This window comes from Micromys minutus (assembly GCF_963924665.1).
Source record: "Micromys minutus genome assembly, chromosome: X".
Lineage (NCBI taxonomy): Eukaryota > Metazoa > Chordata > Mammalia > Rodentia > Muridae > Micromys > Micromys minutus.
In genome coordinates this window covers 23,346,588-23,371,135 of record NC_137970.1, presented here as the reverse complement: position 1 = coordinate 23,371,135, position 24,548 = coordinate 23,346,588, and the positions used below count along the sequence as shown (strand labels likewise).

Sequence of the window (24,548 nt, the reverse complement as noted above, 5' to 3'; positions counted from 1 at the left end):
ATGACTTGGGAAAGTAATGAGCAACTTAATCGTTTTGTGCCTCAGTTTACCCATTTATCTTTGAAACAATTTCTGTGTGCTAAATGTGCTCACAGTCATTTCCCCATCATTCTGAGATGGGATCTCAGTACATTTCTCAGCTTGGCCTTGAACTCACTCTAACCCTAGAACTTGGGATTCTTACTCGGCTTCATGGGTAGCTGAAATTACAGGCCTGCATCACTAGGCCTTACACATTATTTTTAAAATTGCCCTTCACCTTGACTACAATTTTCTAAATGTGAGTAACTTGAGAAACGCATCCCTTCTATTACAAAAGACAAAAAGCATGTGCACATTTTGCCACTAGTTTACCAATAGTCTGCCATGAACAAGATGAATTCTGCAAACAGATACAAAAGAGTAAAGAAAAACCCACAGCATCTCATGACACCAAGTGTGACCACTTACTCAATGTACTTGAGGGAGATTTTCTGCGTCTGTTTGGTGGTGACAGTAGCGATGTACATTTGTAACGCGGCCAGCCGCAAGGCAATGTCATATTTCAGCTCTGGGCCAAATCGCTCCTGAACGACATCGTTACAACTCTGTGAAGAGACCAGCAGAGGGCGCAGTTGGTTAGAGCATGAGCTGCCTTCTACCGCCTTTAGAGGAACAGGTGACAACCATTCCCCCAGTGTTTCAACCTTCACTTCTAAGGCACTGAGGCTAAATGTAGAAACATCCCCACCTTGTTGCTTGGAGCCGAGTCAGTATTTAATTGCACAAACACAGAGACCACACAAAACATTTAACAGTCATCGACAAGCTGTTATTTAAATATTTAGCTTTTTGTAAAAATAATTAGGAATTTAGGGATGGAATTGCCAAACACAGGTGCTGCAAACGAACAGGGAAACACTGCTGGAGGAATGTGGGTTTCACAGCGAGGCTGCCGCTGAACTTGGAATCCTGGCTTTTAATCTTTATACAAATTCCTAACTTGGTGGGGCCTTGGTTTTTCTTTCTTTAAAATGGAGTGATGACTTTTAAACACAGGGTATTTTGAGGACTAAAATAGTTGACAACGTGAAGACCTTGAACAGTACTTGGCATCTGTAAGCACACCTCTAAAAATGTATCTATGCTATTCCTATTCTTACTTTGTGTGGCTCTGGGGGCTGCAGTCCTGGCTTTGCCTAAAACTCCCACGTTTGAAACATTAGCATTTATTCAAACTCTTGCCCTCTATCTGTGAGGCTCATAGGTGCCACTTCATTAGGGCTGTGTGAGGCTTGCATGAGATGTGCTTTATCTCGAGGCACTGGTGAGTGCTATAAGGGTATTAATTATAAAACCTCCCTTCCATTTCAGCGGCTGCAGCTCTCCCATTGCAAATGTGTAAGCAAGTGGGTGTTAGTCCACATCTCTTGAATTAGTTTATTTAACTCACAGAGTTTGTGGCTAGGGCCAAAATGTAGGCCAGGTATAGTGTTACAGCCTATAGTTTCAGCTACTTGTAAGGCTGGGGTAGGTGGATTTTCTTTTAACTTTTCTGGGGCTTTTCTAAGTACTGTGAACAAGGCAACTTCTAGAAGAATGAACTTATGGGGGTGTTACAGTTTCAGAGGGTGAGGGCATGACCTTCATGGTAGGGAGCATGGCAGCAGGCAGGTAGGCTTGGTGCTAGAGCAGTAATTGAAAGCTCACATCCTTATCAAAAGAGGGAGGCAGAGACCTAACTTGGAATGATGTGGACTTTTGAAAGCTTAGAGGGTACCTTCAGTGTGTCACCACCTCTAACAGGCACAAAGTAATCCTCCATAAACAGTTCTACCAACTGAGGACTAAGCATTCAAATATATGAGCCTGTAGGGACTGTTCATATTCAAACCATCACAATGAAGGCCAGTCTGGGTTAAATACAGTAAATACTGTTGAAATACTGTTCCCGGTTACTGTGTGTGGATCATACTCATGTCCTCATGTTCTTTATGAGCTTAGATATTGCCCCAGCCCCAGAATCTGTTTGGGGAGAAGTCATTTTTCAAATAACATTTTTTTTTTGAAGACGGATACTGCATACAGATTTACAACAGAAGCTGCTTTTCCTTTCTTTTTGTAAAGAATTTAGATATAAAAGCTAAGGTTTGATAGGAGGTTCTATCAACTACTAATTAGCCATAACATGTTAGGATTTCTTTTTCTTTATCTAAAAATGTGTAAACCCTTAAGAACAACCGAGTTCAGAGCTAACAAAATTGAAAGGTTTTAAAGGTAGCCCTAAGGTGATTAATTCATAAAATGGAATGCACTATAGAAACATGAGCCGTATTTTTACTTTTCTTAAGAACTCCGGCCATAGCCACTGTTTTGATTTCTGTTGTGCCTTGCTGTAGTGGTTTGAATAAGAATGTCCCTCATAGGCTTATACATTTAAATATTTGATCTTCAGTCTGTGGAACTATTTGAAAAGAATTAGGAGTTGTGGCTGTGTTTAGGCAGGCATGTCACTGGGGATGGGGGTGGGCTTTGAAGATTCAAAAGCCCATGCCAGTCTCAATTTCGGTTTCTGCTCCAACAAAATGTCGTCCTGTCTGTCACCATGCTCCCCGCCATGATAGCATGAGCTCTGCGACACTGTACGCAAGACCCCAATCAATACTTTAAAAGAAGTTGTCTTTGTCATGGTGCTTCATCACAGGAATAGAACAGTAAAGATGTGTATTTTAGCAGACTACTGGGTAAGTCTTTTGACAAGGCAATTAGTCACTTAATTATTATATAATTAGTTAGAAATGACCCTGGAGAGGGAGAGGTAGTTTGCAGTATGAATTATATGTGTATGTACATGAATATATATATATATATATATATATATATATATATATATATATACACACACATATAATTTTATGTGTGTTTATGTATATGTGTATGAAAGAAATTAATCATTATTTTAAAAGTTTAAATATATCATATAAGTATGTTCTCACAAGCGAATAGTAGAAGTCATAACAGGATCTAGTATAGGCTTATAAAAAGTACATTTGTGATTAATATGTGCTTAAATGGAAGACAACACATGTTTGCCAAAGACATTGGTAACTCAGAACTTATATCTTTTTTTTTTTACTAATTTGTATAAACAACTTTTTTTCTGAACAGAGTGGACAGGACAAGCATCAGCAAGCATATTATCATTATGGATTACCACAGTCTGGATTATTAGAGTTTACTGTTAATATATATAGTAAAATATGTAAAAGTCCTCATGGGGCATTAGCGACTCAGAGATGAATACATATTATCACCACTGAAATTGGTTTGCAACTTCATGCTTCATCTGGCCTAAGGTGACTGTCCTCATTAGGAGCCGGCTAAGTTAAATTGATTTTAGTCTTGTAAAGTGCTATTCATGGATTCTGCTTCCTCTTCTGTTCTCCAGGCAAGTTCATTGCATCTCTGCAGTAGTCTAAAATCAACATAGGCACACAGGAGACCTGTTGACTTCTAGTGACAGATGTGTTATTTTAGACACACCACATGTTCTGCTATACAGTCATTTCTAAGTAGAGTTTGAGGCAAAAGGAATGTTCATATCCTGTTCTCTGAGGGGGATATATAAAATGATAGTAGCTTGATTTTAGTCCCCATAACCCACAGTATATGACTATGCATCTCCCCCCCCCCACCTATTCTGTTAGGAGGTAGATAATCTACCACCTACATGGAAATCAAGGTAGGAAAACAGAAACATCATCAGTCTTTTTCTTTCAGTCCCCAGGCAAGCTCTCCACACAAGTTGTCATATTTTGAGGCCAGTCCCCTGGTAGAAAAGATGTCTTTCAAATGAGAAAACTCTCCATGCATTTGATTTGAGCAAACATGCCTTAAACACAACATAATCAGCTTTAGTGACTCCTTGTCTCCTTTCTCTAGGACAAGCACAGCTGTGGATTTTTTTCCCTCTTTACAAAGGCAGTGGATTTCTTGTGGTCTTTAAACAGAAGCTGAATGATTTTAAAGCATCATCCTGTTATCAAGATGAGAATGCAATTATAGAAAACAACACATACCTGCATTTCACTCTCAACAGATTTATACTAACAGCTACCTGGAGCTATTCATTTGCAGCTAACTAGCTAATAATTGTAGCACAAGGTCTTAGCTGAGATGACCTAACCTCTGAGTGATGCTCAGCAGGGGTATAGAGAAGATGCAGGAACCAATAAGCTGAGGCTCACACTTTTTGTTTCATTCACTTATAGTTCCTACTGGGGGAACAGAGCCTACCGTTGCCAATTAAGGGGTGCATGCGACTTAAGTTTACCACCAAGAAATCCCAGAACATGGTGGTCTCACTGTTTAGGTTGGAAAAATGCACTATACATTTACAATTATGTTTGATAAACAGGATGTATACATTAAACAGGGTAGACTTATTTTTGGAAATGCAGGGCTATCTTTATGAACATTAATCACACTCTCTCCAGCTAAAATAATAATCTTGTCCATACCCCACAGAGGTAGTGAGACCTATTGGGTTCTTTTCTGAGGATCCTTATATACTAGAATGTAGTATATATTTCTTCTTTCTCTGATGTCAATACTGATCTCTATGGATTATTGCCAGTTGATACCAACATTCCTAATTTGCCACATGTATCTTCTTTGTATCTCTCTTTCACCTTATATTTACTTTCTTTTGGCTTATATTTGGGTTATTTTGTATATATGACTGTAAAAGACATGCTTATAGACACTTAGTGTTTCTATTACTGTGTCCTACACATTAAACAAATATATTCTTTTCTGAGATTGTATTTTTATGTGTATGGGTGTTTTACCCACACGTATGTTAGGATACCACATGCATTCAGTGCCCACAGAGGCCAGAAGAGGTTATTAGTTCCTTTGGAACTGGAGTTACAGGTGGTTCTTAGCTGCCACATAGATGCTGGAATCAATTTTATGTGTTCTGGAAGAGCATCTAATACTCTTAATGGTTAAGTTATGTCTCCATTTATAATAAAGGAATTATTAATGTTTATTCCAATTGCATTGTAAAAGTTTAGTGAGCACAGTAAGATAGATTCACAAAAATACAAGAATAGCTCCCAAATATTGAATCACGTAAACTTATCCATATGTTATCTTTATCAATAGATTTCCTCTGGGGCATATAATTCCAAATGCTCATCCCTGGAAGTTTTATTTTGGGGATTATTATATTCCAGAATAAAAGATAAGATTAAAAATAAAAGATAAGATAGACCGTCTAAATACACACACTCACACACACACACACACACACACACACACACACACACACTAAGATTCTAAGATATGTGTATATATGTATATATATCTTAGAATCTTAAAATTCTGAAAATTATTAATTTTATTATAATTATTATCACACTATCTTAGAGAAATTTAAGTACCAAAATGGATGAATAAACATTTGGAGAAGAGACAAATCATATAGTATGCCAACTGATCAGTGAAGAGAGACATAATGAGATTAGACATGTCATTTTAAATCATGATAACAATAGATTCAAGTAAGAATCACCAATTAATACTATTAATAAAAATTAGTGGGTGACAATTTGATGAAATATAAGATGATAGAAGTCACAAATGACTTGCTACAAATTTCTTATTATAAAAGAAAAGTGATTAATTTTTACAAAGACACAACCCACATAAGAGTCAAAGTTAGCCTCACAATGAAAAGGATAAACTGGCACCATGTAGCTCTTCATATGATATACTGAAGAGGACACCTTCACTTATATCATTCTTTGAAAATTCCTAACTTCAACCTAATGAGAACATAATAGAGAAACTCAAATGGAAATGTCTTTAAAGTATCTGATTAGTTCTTCTCCAAACTCAGTGTCACAAAAGTAACAGAAGGGGGATAAGGGATTACACTGACTTAAGGACACTAAAGGGACAAGAAAACTAATTAGATTCCATGGTAAATTGTATTCCAGAAAACAAACAAACAAAAACAAACAAAAACAAAACTCAAGGCCTAAATGACATTTGGGGGAAACAGGCATCATCTTTAAGGGAGATAAAAGATGAGATAAGGAACATGCATAGATGTCCTATTTCTTGATTTGGTTAATTGGACAAGAAATTGTCCTTGTTATTGGAAAATACATATTATATTTAGAAGGAAAAATCATAAATGGTCCAAGTAACTAGCTTTCATGTATTGTAGACAAAGAATATGTTTATGTATAAATTTCTGTGATGAAAAAGACAAGGAGTATATACCTGCATCAAATATCAAGTTCATGGGAGAAAATATTAATAATGGGTAAACCTGGGTGGAGGGTATAGATCACTATTCTTGCAACTTATATGGGAACAATAAATACTTTGAAAATCGAATGTGAAAATGGGAAGAGCATAACCTACTTATTTTATAATTCATGAAGCTGAGGGGAACATGGAAAGAAATAAATACAGAGGAGGCCAGTCAGGTACATTCATGTAGAATAATATAAAAATATTACCTACCTGAACATAGAGATACTCGAAAGCAACCGGATCTCTCCTTAACAGGTCAATGGGATCCTTGGGAACAAAACTGATTCGGAAAAGACACCTCATCTTATGGGAGCTGGGCCTCTGGGTCACCTGGAAGAGCAAACCCATCATTTAAGAATCCATCAGTTCTGACCAAGGGATGAAAATCACAGAATCAAAATACCCCCTTCTATGTCCATAAAATCTTCAGATGAGCCTTTGTGAGAGACTGGAGTTCCTAGAAGCAGGCTGGGAGGTAAGGAGTTGTACATGCAGGGACTTGTTTTAGGAAAGTTTGAAGGGGAGGCTAGGAAATAAAAGAGAAAGCAGCACAGGGGAGGAGAGACGACAAGAGTTCATATACATACAACAACATGGCCTGGGTTCTTATCCTGTTCTGAGTCTGCAATGGCTGCATAGTATGGGATGATTCAAAAGTAGTAACTGCTTTCTTTCAGGTCATTTAACCCATTTTCTTAAGTTTTGGATATGTAAGACCAAGAACAATTTTGAAGCTTTGTTCACCTAAATCACCATAAAGGTTCCCCATGGGCCCATGGAGTAGGCAGGAGTTTGAAAAGAACTATAAAGAGAAAAAAAAAGTTGTGGACCTTTTCATTAGACTCGGGAACAGGTGGCTGGTCACCTCTCTTTGTCATTTACTATCATAGGCTAAAGGTCATTTACTACATGGACCTGTGATCATTTGATGGAGCAGAGGTTTGAAGAATCTTCAGGTACAGCCTATCATCAGTGACAGGCCAACTTCTTGCTCAGTATACCCAGGTGAAGTACCACTGACAACTGTCCTAAGTTGTTCCTCAGAGCTCTCTTGTAGCATAAGACTCCAGGTCATATGAAAACTGGCTCGATGAGCCATTTTTATTGACTTCCCAATTTGACCCATACCCATCTCCCACTCCTCTCCCAACTTTTCTCATAATCTCTCATGGGATTTCCACATATTCAAGGCTTGCTCAAGTTCTGCTTTTTGAGGAACTTAGATACACACTAAGATTTCAGCTTAAAGGGTTCTGAATATAAGTGGCAGTTTCCCTATGACATCCCATAAATTAAGCCATCCATTTCAAAGAGTATTTTGCCACATGGTATTTTACAAATGACTTTAAATATCCCTAGGTAGATTTAAGCTTGATGAACAGCATAGGTCAAGTTTAGATACAGAAATAGAAATCAAAAGGCAGAAACTTTTCTAATTCATTGCATCCCATTGGACTCTATCAAAAGAATAAGGTGATCCAAGGGAACTGATGTGTGGCATACTAGTTTATGACTTTTGTTTAAAGAATTATTTTCATTGTCCATTATGTGTGTGCATGTGAGTTCACCTCCCTGAAGAGGCCAGACGTGTTGGATCACCTGAAGCTGGAGTTTAAGGCAGTTGTGAACCCACCTGATGTGGGTTCTGGGAATTGAACTTGGGTCCTCTAGAAAAGCAGATCATGTTCTAAACTGCTGAGCCATCCCTCCAGCCCCCAGACACTTGCTTTTAATTATGTATCAAATAAGCACTTTAGCAGGACAGTGCTTCGTGTCCTTCTATTCCCCTGGTGGTAACTGGCTGCTTCAGCTGCAGATGTCCTCTATGTCCCCTTATGTTCTCTTTTTAGGACTATCTCTCAATGAACTTTCCTATGCAAGTAAACTTTGTGGCTACTTAAAAACTCAAACAAAATGCTCAGCCTTTTTACAGTTAAGACACATGAAGGTAGTATATTGGATACAGCAGCAAACATTTGGCATGCCTCTTGTGAGAAGAAATGGGGTAGAATCTTAAGAACCAGGAATTGGGACACATAGGTAGATCACATATTCACAGTGGGCAGGAGTAAGGTAGTGGTTACAGGCTTTCAAATATAGCCTTGAATATGTATCCAGAACCAAAGGCAACAAAGATAACTTTGACTTATTCTACATAGTCTCAGGATCTATTGTGTTTTAAATGATTTTGAAGAGGCTAGAGATCAAAACAAGTAACAAAGCCATTACAATAACAGAAAATATCACTCTGCAGAGCTACATTCTAGTATCTGCCTGGCCTTTGAATAAGAAATTTGGGAGATCAACTGAAAATCTATGACAGACTGGCAAAAGGGGTACCGTCTTCTTGAGGCATCAAATACATTCCTTGTGAAGGCAGTGCTTTCATTAGAGAGGACCTAGGGTATAGAGGAGCTACAGGGAGAGGACTGAAGAAAGGGCATCCTGAAACACCACAGACTGTTTTCAGCAGCCACGGCAGCAGCAGCAGTGTTCTTGGGGTGTACATCACAGACCTGAGTGAGTGTCTCCTGTTCGTGCAGCAAGAGCAGCTTGGTGCCGGCCCCTTCAGTTCTCTGTTCCAGCATGAGAGAGAAGTGCTCAATGCCTTTGATGGACAGCTTCTCTTGCAGGGTTAAGATGACATCCTTACAGAACAAACAGGGACATGAAGAGATCAAAATCAACACTGTCCACTTTATTTTCTAGAGTCTACCAGGACCAGAAAGTGATACATTTATTTAGGCTATACATCCTAAATTAGAAGAGGAGCTCGTTGACCATATAAAGGTCTTATTTTTTTTTCTCTTAAATGTATGTAGGTGATTTTCCTGAGTATATGCTATGCAGGATTTATATGCCCAGTGCCTAAGGAGGCTAGATGAGGGCATCAGATGGCCTGGAACTGAGTTACAGGCAGTTGTGAGCCACCATATAGGTGCTGGGAATCAAAGCCAAGTCCTCTAAAAGAGTAGCCACTGTCCTTAACCACTGAGCAATCTCTCCAGTCCCCATGTAATGTTCTAAATTGGAAAGGATTTTAATGGATAAAGTTTTAGTCTCCTCATCTATAAATGAGGAAACAATTAAATCATCTCTGAAAGTGCTTTACCCTAGGGACTGGTAAAGTATGGCCTGCATGCCAAATCTGCTCCACCACCTATTTTTGTAAATAAAGTTTTATTGAGACAGTTAGTCCATCTCTTGTCCATGGTTGATTTAATGTCCATACACTGCAGAAACAGAGTTGTGCAGTGGCCCGTGTGGCCTGAAATATCTACCATTTTACTCTTGCCTCCAAATAGTATGCTGGCCCCAGCCTATTCTGCAAGAGAGCATGGTAGCTATGAAGCTCCTAGGAAAGTATCATTTCTAACCCCAGCTCTTATTTGTATAAACTTCACAGCACTGGGTAGTTATTCAACATGCAAGTATCTCAGTTTCCCTACCTGTAAACTGGAAGTGGTAATTACTGCTGCTTTGGAATGGATACAGGAATCAAATGCGTTCATACTTACAAAGCATTTATTATGATGCCATTTACTCAGAGAACACCACCATAACAGTACATATTCATTTTACATTCCTGGGAAAGGTGAAATGAGCAAGCTATGTCTGTAATCTTTTATAGCATTAAACATTTATAGTCAGAAAGTATTGACTACACAAATAAAGGCAGTGCTGCAATGCACAGCTTATCTCCTCAGTCTTTCTTTTTTTCATAGATTTGAAACTAGCAAATGATATTTCTTCAAGATAAATGTTGTCATGTGTCTAAGTTCTATAGAGCAGAGTTTCTCAATGGGAGGAAATGGTGTCCTACAGTGACATTTGGACATTTTTGGAGATATCCTTTAGTTGGCACAGAAGGGTTGGGGATGTCATTAGTGGGTTGAGTAGGAATAATGCTAAGTGTCTTAATGCACAGGGCAGTCACAACAAAGAACCATGTATTCAAACACTCCAATAGTTGCAAAGGTGGAAAAATATTCTGATATATGAAGTGGGTTTTCCATGGACTATTCTTTGAGTCAACTTGATTGCCCTTTTGGCCCCATTAAACTAACTCCACAAAAGCCAACCACGCCCCTACCCCCAAAAGAATAATTCTTTGATTGTAGTGAATGTGACCTAAAAGATTTCCTGCTTTATAAATTTATTTTTTGCACAAAGTCCAAGAAAGAGAAACACAACTCAGACTTTGTGTGGCTATATGAACTCTGTGTGACATTTTTGTGAACCAGTAGCAGGGACAGTAGACATGATTGTGATGCTGCTCCTTATCATAACTCTGTAATGAGAATGCTGAAAACTTGTACTCAGCAGGAGTCACCTTCCTTTCATCACTGCACTATTTCTACTCTGCCCAACAACCAGTGTCTGCCGTGCTAATAAGGCTGTTAGGTACACGATAGGAGAGCTTCAATTTCATATGAACTCTTTGTACAGCTCCTGGTTTTCTCATTGTCAACTGTACTCCACTAGGAAATCAAACTCAGTCTAATGTGAGATTCTATAATAAAGAGGCCCAGAGGAATGAACAATAGACCTTTTCTTCAGTTTCCATTGATTTCTGGTAAGATATGTATTTAAGTCTTAACACAAGTCTTTAAGTGAGGTAGGGGGTCTAACAACAAGGAGCTGAGCAGCTGGGAACACAGAAAAAAGTCTGTAAGGGCACAGAAATCATGGGTTCCAAAGTCTGCAGAACAATGGTCCAGAGAATCATCCCCATTTGCTCACAAAATGTGTGTGCAGGAATGGACTACCCTTGTCTAAAGAAAGATATGACTCTGCCATCTCACTCCTAGGAAAGAAACTTAGGTCTTCAGTGCCCAGCCTGGCAGAAGTTATTATGCTTCAGCTAAAGCCCTGGACCATACATATAATTTTTGTTAACAGCAGCACCCAAGTAGACTTAGGCCTTGCAATATCAACTTGATGACTAGAGAGGTAAGGCACCAAGGGCAGCCTTGTGACCAATCTCCAGTAAAAGCTCTGGACACTAAGACAAAGGGGAGTTTTCTTAGTAATACACTATGCATACTGCTATATCATTTCCAGGAGAATAAAACACTGCCTGTATGTGACCATGGGGAGGGGGCACTGGCATAATATATATATATATATATATATATATATATATATATATATATATATATATATATATATGTATGTATGTATGTATGTATTACTTCTCTTGGACCACGCCTATGGGCTGACTTTCCTTGTTGAACCCAGCATTTCACTCTCTGTTAAAAGTAACTAGAGGTGACGGGACAAATGGTTGAGTGCTGGGTGTTTCTCAAGAAGGTCATCTACAAATAGGATGGTCTTAAGGATCTCTCAATGCCCCATCTCTGTGTCTGTCTCCTGGATGCAATTAAAGAATCCAGTAATTCTTACAGACATCAGGTGGCCCCTAAAGCCTAAAATGGTTACTCTCTTGTTATTTTCAGAAAGAATTTGCAGAGCCCCCTGCTTAGTTGATCAATTGTTAAAAAAACTATTCTCTCATCATACATTCGCATTGAATAGGAAAAAACAAAAACTATTTTCTCAGCCATCACCATTTCAACGTAGCAGTCTTATATGAAGGGAACTAGTATTTCATCTGGGGTAATTAAGGATGACTTAGTGCTCCTACATCCATCTACTAATATTGTGCCTTCTACTGCCAACTGAATCACCATGTATTTAAGGCAATTTAAATCCAGCTGCTTGCTCATATTATGACAGTAAGATGCACAGCAAGTGGGCTTTGTAGAGCCATTTGAACAGGTGAGGTCTACTCTGAGTCCTTTCAAACACAGAGAATTAATGGTTGACTATTGATAGACATTTTAAACACAGACTTGATATTCTCTTGCTAGATTATGGTACAGATCATCAGTAGGTACATTTTTACCTCCATAAAATCTTTCTGACTGTGCCATTTGAAGAAAGCCTATTTTAGGCTGATGAGACATTAGGGAGCAATCAATTTCTGAACATACTTTTGTACGACAAAAAGAAAAAGAAAGAAAGAGAATATGCACTTTACTTTCCCAAGAAAGAAGCATGGGGGGCCCCCATATGCTTTGCTATCAAACCTATTATATAAAACTCACCCGTGGATCTGAAATTCTGGGATTGCATGGTGGCACTTACTTTAACCCTGTCCCTGAGAAGAACACCTCAATTTTGACTTGTTATGTAGCAATCTTGAGCAATTGGTTACAGCAACCAAAAGTAATTTTTTTTTCTATAAGTTACTGTGTCCCTTGTTGCTGGACACCAAAGTGGCAGATATTCAATTAACAGTTAACATCCTAATCTTCTTGGTGGCTGACATTTCTGGGAAATCCTGTTGGCTTTGGGCGGGGTGCCAGACTTTCTTGGTTACTGACATGGCATGTTAATTAACCTGCTGTTGAAGTAAAATGGCTAGTCCTGGTGTTTCTTCATAGATAACATGTCATATTGTTTATAGCACCCATAGGGACAAAAAGAACAGAGCCCTTCTTAGTTTATGCATTCTGTCTTGGTTTGATTTGACATAATGAGTACAGGCCTAGAGGTCTAAGTGCCATCTTACCTTGATGGAGGTGCTGCAGTCAAAGCGGAAGGATTTGGTCTGTCCATTTTCCAAATAGACTTTCAAAACATTTGGCATAAAAAGAAGTGAATTGTCTTTAACAGTTTCCTGTTTAACAGCAGAGGAGAGAAATAGTGGCTGTGAAGGTCAATCAAATTAGAATTCCACTCCTGGCAGTAGCCACATGTGTCTATTGTTTATTCTTATCACAACAGAATAAAGAATAAACAAATAAAACGTCAAAGGCCGACCACGTATTCCTTTCTTGGTATCTGTACTACGGTACTATTCATGCTAATATTATTTTCCAGCTACAAATAAAGCACAAGACATTTTGATCATCAGAAAAATCAGAAGCCTATTTTTTAAAAAGCAAGATTCCCCAATGGGAAACATTATTACAGACATAATTCCTTTGTAGTCAAGCATCTGTGTTTGGATCCACAAGCTCTGACGTTTTCAGATCAGGATTAAATGAACAAAATGAAGACCTTTAATGATGTTGTGTGACAGGAGACTGCTGGTCCCCGGTCGTGGTCATGTACATGAGTCACACGCATGAAGAAGCTCAAGGGTAAAGTTTTTTTGAAACTCTTTGTAACCCAGTTAGGAATTTTTCTCAACTCAAAAGGAAAACATAAGAGTCACACTAGTGTGCTGAAAGAGAAAAACATAGGACTGAGGCTTTTAGCTTAGTGTTAGAGCACTTGCCTGATGTCTTAGTTAACTTTTCCTTGTACAAAACAAAACAAACACCAAGGCCAAAAGAACCTAAAGAGGAAAGGGTTTGTTTTAGTTTACAGGTTACAGTCCATTGTTAGAGTAAGCTAAGGCAGGAATTCATGGCTGGACCTTGAAGCAGGGACCGAAAGTAGTATTTTTTTTCCAGGCTAACATTCAGCTTCTATTCCTATACACCCCAGGAGTACCTCCTCATGTGTGGCAGTGCTCTCTCCTCCATCAATTGGCAATCATGTGAATCCCAGAGACATGGCCACAGGCCAACCTGATTGCAACCAAAACTGCATTTTCCTCTTCCAAGGTGTCTCTAGTTTGTTTCAAGTTGACAAAGCCTATCTAGAAACCTGGCACATGGGTTGGTTCTGCAGTACATTCCCAGGGCCACAAAATATAAATCAAGTGCTAAGTCTAGGCTATAATGAACAGCTCATAACACCACAGTCTAGAAATAACTCCAACAGTGATGCCAATTTCAAATATGACTAAGGCTGAACCTGAGAAATGCATTGCTTAGGATGCTTTCTTTAATTGGATACCATGAGAAGTGATGAAAGAGATAAAGCAGAGAAGTAGAGACATCCATGAAAGATCCATGAGTCCTTGCAGTAAATTATGTCATTCCAATATAGTCGATATTACAGAGTCAAGACGGTTGCTGGGGACTTATAAATAGCAAAGTCATGTGTCCTTTGGCTTGAAGATGAAATAACTGAAGACCACATACATAGATATTTATAAGTGTTTTAGAGTCTGGGCAAACTCAATGCTTACATATCGCTAACTGGTCCCCTGACTTTCACAGCCTGTTTCTTTTTTCTGAAATTCTTCTCATTTCTACTGCCATAGCCTTTCCCTGTGAACTCCTTGCTGCCTGATTCACTGAGGAAGCTTGACTTTAAATTCAGAAAACAAGGCATCCTGTGACTGAGAAGAACATATTAGAAAAAATGAAGTCTCATGTGCAGAGAATTAGATGTACAACTGAGGGTTCTATCTTAAGAGTATCCTGGCAATAGAGGCTGCGGGAGACAACGGGCCCTGCAGCAATGTCTTCACAGGACAGCTGCCTCACATTCACTCTGTTCTAAACAGGGTTGAAATGACACTATCCCGACAGCTTCTAGACTATTATACTCTCTTTTAATGGCCAGTCACAGGCTGAGAAGCCCTGGAGTGGAAAGGCAATTTTCTGATGAATTTTTGATGTGATATATTTTTTTTTTTGGTTTTTTGTTTTTATTTTTTTTAGTTTTTCTTTCTTTTTTTTTTGTTTTTTTTTTTTTTTTTTTTTTTTTTTTTGTTTTGATTTTAATGCTAGGAATCTACCACTCCTTCACAGGGGAACAGGATTCTGAATTGATGACATGTGTTCACTATGTGCCTAGATTGATGGAGATCTATTTCCGTGAACAGAGTGTGTCAAGTTCAGAGGGAAGTCCATAATTCCCACAGGCTAACTGTGACAACCTCAGACCTTTCTCACAAGTGAGCCAACAATTTGTCAGATTGACCTGCCATGATACTTAATCTTGATTGTCAACTAGTTTTGATTGAGAGCCTCTAGGTATACTGTGAGGACATTTTCAAAGATGATTGGCAGAGGGGAGAAGACCTGTCCTGTATATAAGGGGTGCTATCAAATAGCTTAAGAGCTCAGATAGAATAACAGGGGAAAAATGCCAGACCCCTATGTTTACAGATTCTTCTTCTCACTCATATTTTTGATTTCCCTTTCTTTCCTTTCCCTATCCATCTCTATGTCAATTTGTCTTTTCTTTCTGGATGCTGTGAGCTGAGTAATCTTTGCTTGTATAAGTGATGTAAAAGAACAAGGTTTTTTGAGGTTCTGAGACTTTTCCAAAATACCCCATTCGACATTCTAAGACACAGAAATGGTTAAAGTCAGACTCAGAGATTTTTCTAGCCATCCCAAGGCTATGAGATCTTGCCTGTGCCTGACAAATAAAAAATGGCCCAGAGTAATTCTCAGAAAAAAAAAAAAACACAGAATATATGACTGATAGACACTTGGGCCTATAGAAAGCCCTAGATAGGGTCCTGACATATGTCATAGTTAACTCATGCTCTAATCACCCAATTCTGAGAAACAAAACAAGGACAAAACCCTTCAAAGTTTTGAAATATATAAACAAGGTTCTGAAAATGTAAAAACAAAGTTTTAGTGGACAGGTCAAGCTATACTTACCAAGCTGAGTTAAGACAAAACAAAAATGACTGATTTAGAAACAGCTCCCCCACCTCTCCCTGTACTGAATTCCAAGGACTATGCAAACTGTGAACACCCTTACTGCCAAAGTTTCTCCTCCCTTTCCTCCCCCTTCCTCTCCTCTTTCTGAAAATTATAAGGCTGACCAATGGTAAGGCTTCACCCCCTCATAAAAAAGTATAAAAAATGTATAATTTTTGAGTTCCAGGTTGACTCTCCCTGCGAGGATGAGCAACCCCACGTACATGGAATAAAAACCTCTCGTTATTACAGCGGTCTATTGTCTATTTGTGCTTTGTGGGTCACGATCCTGAGCTAAGAATCCTCGGGGTCTGACAACATAAGCTCTTCTTGCCTTTGTATTCTGCCTCACCACAGGCCAAGAATAAAGACCCAAGGAACATGGACTGAACACACTGCTACCCCAAGATTATTTCTCCTTGAATCTGTCTAGGCTTGGTATTTTATTCCAACAGAAGGACAATTACCACATATTTTAATTTTCTATTCTCCAAGTTGGATACCCCTAGGTTGGGCTAGTGATAAGAAGATTTGTAAGTTCCTTGTCCAGGATATGCTCATCCACAGCTTTTAATCCAGATCCAGGGATAACTTCAGGAAAGAGTTTGAGATCCACAGCAGACAGATCACAGATGAAGGTTGATCTTTATAGATTCATTACAAAAACAAAAACAAAAAACAAAAGTAAAAACAAAACCCAACCAACCAAACAACAAATCCAAATGCCGAGCAGAGCCAATAACATTCAACAACAAAAATCTGGTATTTCCAAGGTCTTCAAAACTATTAGTACTCTAGGTAAAGGCTTCCTAAAAGCTAAACCAAAACCAAAACCAAAAACAAAACCAAAAAGAGGCAAAACAAAACAAAAAAATAAAAATGAAAATGTACCCACTCTTCCATCGTCTTTGGAAAAGGTTGATTTTTGCATTATATATGTTGAAGGCCTTTTTGTAGGTATTTGGGGCTTCATTCTTCAGTTATAGCTTTATATACAAAATCTGTACTTTTAATTAATTTGATATTCACAGACACACACACACATACAAGGGAAACATAGTTCTTTTCAAATATATATAAACGGCTATTCTGTGGAAGCATGCTTCATTGGCACAAGAAGTAGAAATTTCAAAGGAAGCTCATTTTACCAAATATAACTGAGGCAAAGTTAGTGCTCCTAGATCAAAGCTGTGAGTATCATGCAGCAAGTGTCACTGAGTTAGACCGTATTCTGGTTGTGTCAGAACTGAGAGGCAAGGAGGTGGTAAGGCAAGCCCCTTTCCGTCTTGAGACTTGAAACCCACACACAAGACAAGAAGCATGTCCAGAATGAGCATTCTAGTAGCACTAACGATTGACTGTAGCAAAAAGCCCCTGCTTCAGTGATTCTCTGTATAACAACAAAGCCAACTTAAAACTTACCGACACTTGGCCATTGATGATGACCTCTTCTGAAAAGCGCACTTTGACCGGATTGGACTTCAATCTTGCCTTTTTAGCAGCACTGATAAATGCTGATTTGGGAGACTAGAGGAAACGGAAAGATTTTTATTGGATTACTGGAATTCTAACACAACCTTGTGACAGTTATTTTTTCATCTTTATCCTCAAAGGTATGCAGCATTGTTGATAAAAGGTAAAATATTCGGTGCATGCCCAATTCAAGGACAAAATACAAAGTATGGATGTGATTGAAACTCTGTCATGACTGTAAATTAATAACCTTGATTTATTGACCAGACCAGAAGCACAGCATGTCCTACGTTCTTACTATTCACAATTCCAAATATCTTTAATCTTGCTTTGAATGCAGATCTCTGAACATAATAGAAAGTAGGCACAGTTGTTTTTTTTTTTTTTCTCCTGTATGTCTCTACAACCTGGCCTTCAGCTTCATCCTGGTAATCTGTGATCTTGGATCTTACTGTGCAGGATAGGGAGGAGACTTTGACTTTTAATTTAGAGCTGAATTCTGGGCTTCATGGTCATTCATATATTACACATGCATTGTATTTGGGGATTCTTCCCCGTTTCTCTGGGAATTAAGGGATTAATGGTGCAGCTCTTCCACAGAATTGTAAGTGCAATAGAAGTATCTACCTAGAAAGGTGATGGGAAGAAGGGGATCCCTTCTGCATGGTCTTGGTCAATCCAATTCATCTGAAAATCATCCTGGTGTAATATTTTATAGTGAAACTTAAAAAGAAGATACCTCCCTTCCATCTATTGACAGCATCACTGATTAGAAAATGAAAGAAACCTTCATGCTCCATTGTATTTAACAGGTAATCAGATGATTACTTGTTTGTGAACAGCACTGGTCAAATATTGTCAGTTGCTAAGCGTGCAGACTTATTTGCATATACCATATTCTGCAGGTATCAGAGCCTTTGCCCAACACATTCTAGTAACTGACCTGTGGATTTACATAAAAGCTTAACCTGATATATATTATATTCATCTCATGGCCTCAAAACTAGTGATCATGACCCATACTTTTCTTTTTAAAGTTAAATAACAAGAAAATTCAAAGTATTCCCAGCCTTAACAAATACATACATTCTGAAAATCAATTAAGTTATTAAAATGATGGAATGGACATGCAAAATGTGGTATGCCCATAGTATAGAATATTGGTCAGTCATAAAAATGAAGTATTGATCAATGCTATAATCTTGAAAACATGGTAATTAAAGACTCAGAATCAGAACAAATATTATATAATTATAGTTATGTGAAACAGTGAGAACAATAAAAACAGACAGGACGTGGCAGAAGAAAAAAGGAGGAATGAATATTTAATAGATATAGGATTTCCTTTAGGAGTGATGAGACATTTTTTTCAATGAGATAATAGTGATGCTTAATACAACTTGGATATATTTAATACTGCTGAATTGTACACTGGAAATGGCATACTTCATGTAATGCATGAAGATTTTATTATAATACAAAATCATTGTTAAAGAATATGCAATAACAAATATGGATGCTTTGGGGTAGATAATTTGAATTGATATTGGGAAAATACCATTTTTGTTTCTTTATTTTGAGACAGGGCTTTGCTATGAATTCCCAGGACCTGAAATAAGAAATGTAGCTTATTGTTCCCTCACTTCCCTCAGCTTGCAATCCTTCTGGACCACCCTTCCTTGCACTTGAATTAAGGTTTGTAGCACCATGGTAGATGATGTTGTTTCTAACATCCCCACTGCACACCTTTCTACATCTACTGGGACCTTGAACAGTATCTTAGAAGATTTGGTAGATGGATGATTTTTGTTCGGAAACTTCTTATTCATCTCCTTACAACAAGCCATTTTAAAGAGATGGCAGGCCACTTAGTAAAGAAAACAAAACTCCAAAAGGACTCTGAATGAGTACCAGTGTTCAACAAGCTCTGTGTGAGTTTTAGAAGTCATACTGCAATGGTGGAGTGAGGTGACAATGGTGTGTCTCATCAGCGTCTGTGTAATTATAGGCCAACTTTAGTGATGATTAACGAGCAAATCATACAGTGCTGAGTTGATTTGCTTTTGAAATGCCTTTTTTTTTTCTTTTGCTGAAGGGGAAACATGATTCTTCCTTAATGATTCTGAGCAGCAGTATCTACACTGGCACAGTGAGTTTAGCACAATCAGAGTGGCCACAACAAAGACACCAAAAGAGGCATGACTCCTAGGCTGAGACATCTCAGTGGAATAAAGCATGACTTCTCCAGCATGGTGAGGCAAAAACATATTTGACTCACTCAAGGCACCATATCCTCAACTTTGAGTTCTTTGTGAATCCGGGGTTTTCACCATAGTAACTTCCTGTATTTTCCTAGAATGATCTGTACAAGTCCTTGCCTCGGTGAAAAGGTATACTGAGATTACATATATATTCTCATAATATATATATATATATATATAATCAGAACTGACTTTTGAGATGTGTATCACTTGGTATAGTTTTGGAAGTAGAATGATGTCACTTAGGTATGGGAGGACATTTACAGAGGGTCAGGAAGTTGAACAGAGGTGTGTAGCAATTGGGGATGGGGAACTGGGGTTAGCCACTAGAAAGTCGCAGATGCCAGGAAAGCAAGAGCCTCCCAGGACCACATGGGGATGACATTAGCTGAAATATCCCACAAAGGAGAGGGAGAACTGGTTGAGACCATATCCAGAGGTTAGGCATGAGCCCCTGGTTGAGGGATGGGGGGCCACTCACACATCTTCAAAATTTTAAACCAAAATTGCTTTTGCCTAAAGGAAATACAGGGACAAAAAGTGGAACAAATATTTCAGGAAAGGCCATCCAGACTGCTCCACCTAGGGATCTATCCCACATGCAAACACCCATCCCAGACACTATTGCTGACGCCAAGAAGTATGTGCTGACAGAAGCCTGATACAGCTGTCTAAGAGAGGTTCTTCAAGAGCCTGACCAATACAGATATGGATGTTTGAAGCCAACCACTGGACTGATCACAGGGACCTCAATGGAGGATTTAGGGCAAAGACTGAAGGAGCCGAAGGAGCCTTATCTGGCATCAATAGGAAGGGAGGTCCTTGGGCCTATGAAGGCTTAATGACCCAGTGTAAAGGAATGCTAAGGCAGCGAGGAGAGAGTAGGGGTAAGTAGGTGGGGGAACACCCTCATAGAAGCAGGGAAGAGGGATGGGATGGGGGTTATTGAGGGGAAACTGGGAGAGGGAATAACATTTGAAACGTAAATAAATAAAGTATCCAATTAAAATAAGAAATATAAAAACAGCATCTGCAAAACCAAAAGAAAACAAAACAAACAAAGAAAACCCACACAAATAAAAGGTTGGAGAGATGGCTTAATGGTTACGAATAGCTGCACCTCTTACAGAGGATCCTACTTCCAGTTCTCAGCACTTACATCTGGCACTTTGCAAACACATTTTGTCCAGTTCCAGAGGATCTGATGCCCTCTTTTGGCTTTGACCACACAAGCATGCTTACACACATACAGTTATGTAAAAAATAAAAAAGAGAAAACAAGTAAGATTGATTTCTGACACTTTACAATATGGCCTTGAGCTTTCAGCACTTGGAGTCTCATCATGGCCTATAGCTACGAAGTGACTTGTTCTGTAATTCCCACAAAGCAGACACTAAGAGAAGGCTTCATAGTATGGCAGCTAATATGGGAGGTACTTCCAAGAGATACAGGCACGAAGGTGGAGAAAGGAGAAAGAGGGAATAGCCCATAAAGTTTTCCTTATTAACTAAAGCACTACTATAGGCAATTGGAACTTATTTCTATTTAGAATCTCTGGGAAGCAAGGCTGACCATATGCCCCAGAGTTACAATGTTCAAAGGACAGAGGAAGGCGGTGTATTGGTGTATCTATCTGCCATCTCATCCAATCACTAACTGAATGCCTATTCACATAAATTGACACCTTTTGTTTTTCCGGCATGTTAGCATTTCAACATCAGGCTCTGTGCATCCAGTCTAGACAACTGGGCACAAAATTGTGAGGAGGTGCTCCTACCACAAATTTTCCTTCACATCTACCCTGACCTTTATGTTTTTGGTGTTTAAAAATACTAATGCAATACTCTTACAAATTTTCTTTCTCCTCTTTCTCCCCTCCCCCCACCTCCTTCTTATTCTTTGATAGGACCTTGCCTAGGCTGGCCTTGAACTATTGATTTTCCTATGTTGGCCTCCAGAGTACTAGCAACATAGGCATATTCCATCACAGCCAGCTCTCTGAAACTTTTCAAGTGTGTTCTACTCTCACTACCAATCAATGCATTTGTCGGCAGGTCTCTCCTCTTTCTGTTTCTTCACCTACTATGTTAAACCCATTGCCTTTCATGTGACTCATTTTTGGACTCATAGGGACTTGGTCTCTTTCAGGCCTGCAGTTGTAAGAATGTTGTCTTCCTGTTCATTTCCTGTGTTCTTTCTTGTGATTGGTACTTGACCTTTATAATGAAGAACACAAAACCCTGTCCACCAACCAAACATATGTAGCCAAGGACTGCTTCAGCTGGCATCAGTCGGAGAGGAGGCACTTGTTCCTGTGTAGGCTTTATGTCCCAGAGAAGGGGGATGCTAGAGGGGTAAGCTGGGAATGGGAGGGTGGATGGAGGAACATCCTTTTATAGGCAAAGGGGAGGGAGATGGGGTGGTGGGTTTGTGAAGGAGAGACAGTGAAGAGAGATAACATTTGAAATGTAAACAGATGCAATGATTAATTAAAAAGTTCTTATAGGTTCTTAAGGTATTGCAAAGTAAAAAGAGAAAATTCGGGGAAAATAATGAAAAATTGAGAAACAGCAGTAAAAACAGCACCCAACATCACATTGTCCAACAAGATAAGTGGACGTGAAGACGTTTTCCTTGGGACCCTGACTTTTACAAGTAACAACATGCCTATAGAAACAGAGACGTTAGCAGTTGCCTGGGATGGATGGTAGGAACATGGATTAAATCAAAGTAAAGTGAAAATCAGGGCTTATAGAGGGGTGACAAAGTATTCTGAAACTGGACTATGGTAGTGATTGCATACTTCACTGTTTTTCAAAGACCTTTGACTTACACATGTGAAAAAAGTGAATTGCTTATCCTGAGGGATTATGATTTTTTAGAATTGGTTTTGACTTGGGTTTCAGGGTGTAGCTCAGTTGGTAGTGTTCTAGTTTAGAATAAGGCAAGGATCTGGGTTCAATTCTCACTACTTTATGTTGTAATGAATGTTCATAATCCCATCACTAGAGGTTCACATAGGAGGATCTGAAGTTCAAGGTCATCCGTTGGCTATAGAGCAAGCTTAGACCAGCCTGAAATACATGAAACCAAGTCAAAGAGAAACAAAACCATAAGAAATGAGAGCAGTGTGACTGTAATCAGTTTCTCCATCGTAACCAAGATATCTGAACTCGAATTCTGACTATGGCATCCCTCTCAGCCCTCGTTTGAAGTGGCCTTAATTATCCAGTTCTCTACCAAAATAATTAGATGGGGACAAGAATAAAACTTTCACACAACTTGCTGTAATTAGATATTCCCATGAGACTTGTGATTTGGAAGCTGGCAAACAAGAAAGTCTTAGGTTTTGTATTAGTTGCAGATGTGAAATGCTCACAGGCCTGCAGAGTTGATTGTCTTTTAGGATATTTAGGGAGTTTGGTACTTTTCACTCCAATGAATGGTTTTAGTAACACGGAACACAATAGGAAACGATCAAGATTGTTTAAGCTTGCATTGTGAACACATGTTATTTGTCTCCACTGTTATTCCTCCTGGTGGCTTTCCTCAAGTGAGTTGAGGAGACCAGAACATTGAGTGGCACTTTTTTCTCACAGAACACTTACTGGATAAGGCTGGATGACAGTGAGCAGGATCGATTCTTTGCAGCTCCTGTAAGAGAGAAAAACCAAACAGATTTACCTAATGGGCAAAGCACGGACGCAAAAAGGGACAGTTTTCTTTTAAGAGGAAATGTGTGTGGTGTGTTGGCAAATATGCCTTGGGCTTCCAGAGCAGAGTAAATGAAACAACTCAGAAGAGGGCTTCAGAGCACAGAGAAACCCCAGCCAAGTATTTCTTGAGTGCACCAAACCATCCAATTGACAGCTTCCAAGGCAGTTCTTACTGGCCATCTGATTTGTATGACCACGAAATGGAGTCTCAGAATCAAACCTAGTGAGGGAAGAATGATTTTCGAAGCACTGAACTCAGCCTCTAGACAGTTCTTGGTTCTGAAAATTGATTCACCCTTTCTGATTTTCCTATGGCTTACTTTTCTCTGCTGCTTGAACATTTCTGTTGATTTCTTTGAGGGGAGATATTTTAAAACATTCTCTCAGTGCACGAAATGTGTTCTGAGAAAAAGCTTCATGGAAGAGAATCGTCCCTGAAGGTTGTTTACTTTAAAATGGTAACACTGCCAACCACTGTTCCTCATATTGCACAACTCAGTTTGTGAAATGCCCAGGACCAGAGCTGCTAAGTATTTCTGACAGGCAACAATTGGGAACTAGTGTTCACAGTAGGAATCACTTCACAGCTAGAGCAGAACAATGGACTAGAATGGCTTATTTAATTTCCCCCAAGTAACCCAAACCCTTGAAGAAAAATCATATTACGGGGTATAATATTCTCTTCCTTCTTTCTTTTTTTTTGTTCTTCTAAAATCCTAAGTAAAAACCACTTGCTATTTTGCCAAGAGAGAGAGAGAGAGAGAGAGAGAGAGAGAGAGAGAGAGAGAGAGAGAGAGAGAGAGAGCTGACAATTTCTACTTTAGCATTCAATGAATTACCTGGTTTTGTGTGTGTGTGTGTGTGTGTGTGTGTGTGTGTGATTTATTGGCCAAATAAGTAAGGTGAATTCTGTTCCAGTAGAGACACCACTGCAAATCACATTGCTCACACTTGTGCAACTGTCGCTCAGCACACTCATTCTGCACTGTCAGACTGTGATCTATTGACTCCTAGGAGATGAATGTATGGCACTTGAGCTAGAGCGTGTGGTGGGGAAGGGAGGTGTGATGAGAAGGGGATCTAGATCTCCAGCTCCAGGCAGAAGCAGCACACTATGGATGTTGATGATACTGACAGGCAGATAGCACAATGCGATCGGTCTGAAGACTCCAATTCCTCAGTTTTTCAGGCTGGCCGAGTGCCCAGGAACTTCAGTAGGCAG

The 24,548-nt window shown here is 39.0% G+C and overlaps 1 protein-coding gene across 3 annotated transcripts in view; it reads right to left on the bottom strand.

Annotated features, from left to right (window-relative positions):
* The window catches only part of FRMPD4 (FERM and PDZ domain containing 4), a gene marked incomplete at both ends in the record, with an annotated part of 949,207 nt that overhangs the window by 21,421 nt on the left and 903,238 nt on the right, over positions 1-24,548 (bottom strand). For 2 of the 3 annotated variants that reach the window (XM_080909714.1, XM_080909716.1), the window contains 6 exons: positions 451-587; positions 6,520-6,639; positions 8,826-8,957; positions 12,887-12,994; positions 17,298-17,402; positions 23,219-23,264. In XM_080909714.1, the coding sequence (XP_080765840.1) occupies positions 451-587; positions 6,520-6,639; positions 8,826-8,957; positions 12,887-12,994; positions 17,298-17,402; positions 23,219-23,264 (648 nt within the window). Of the gene's footprint in view, positions 1-450; positions 588-6,519; positions 6,640-8,825; positions 8,958-12,886; positions 12,995-17,297; positions 17,403-23,212; positions 23,265-24,548 lie in introns of all 3 variants that reach the window. The other variant, XM_080909715.1, reaches the window with a different exon arrangement.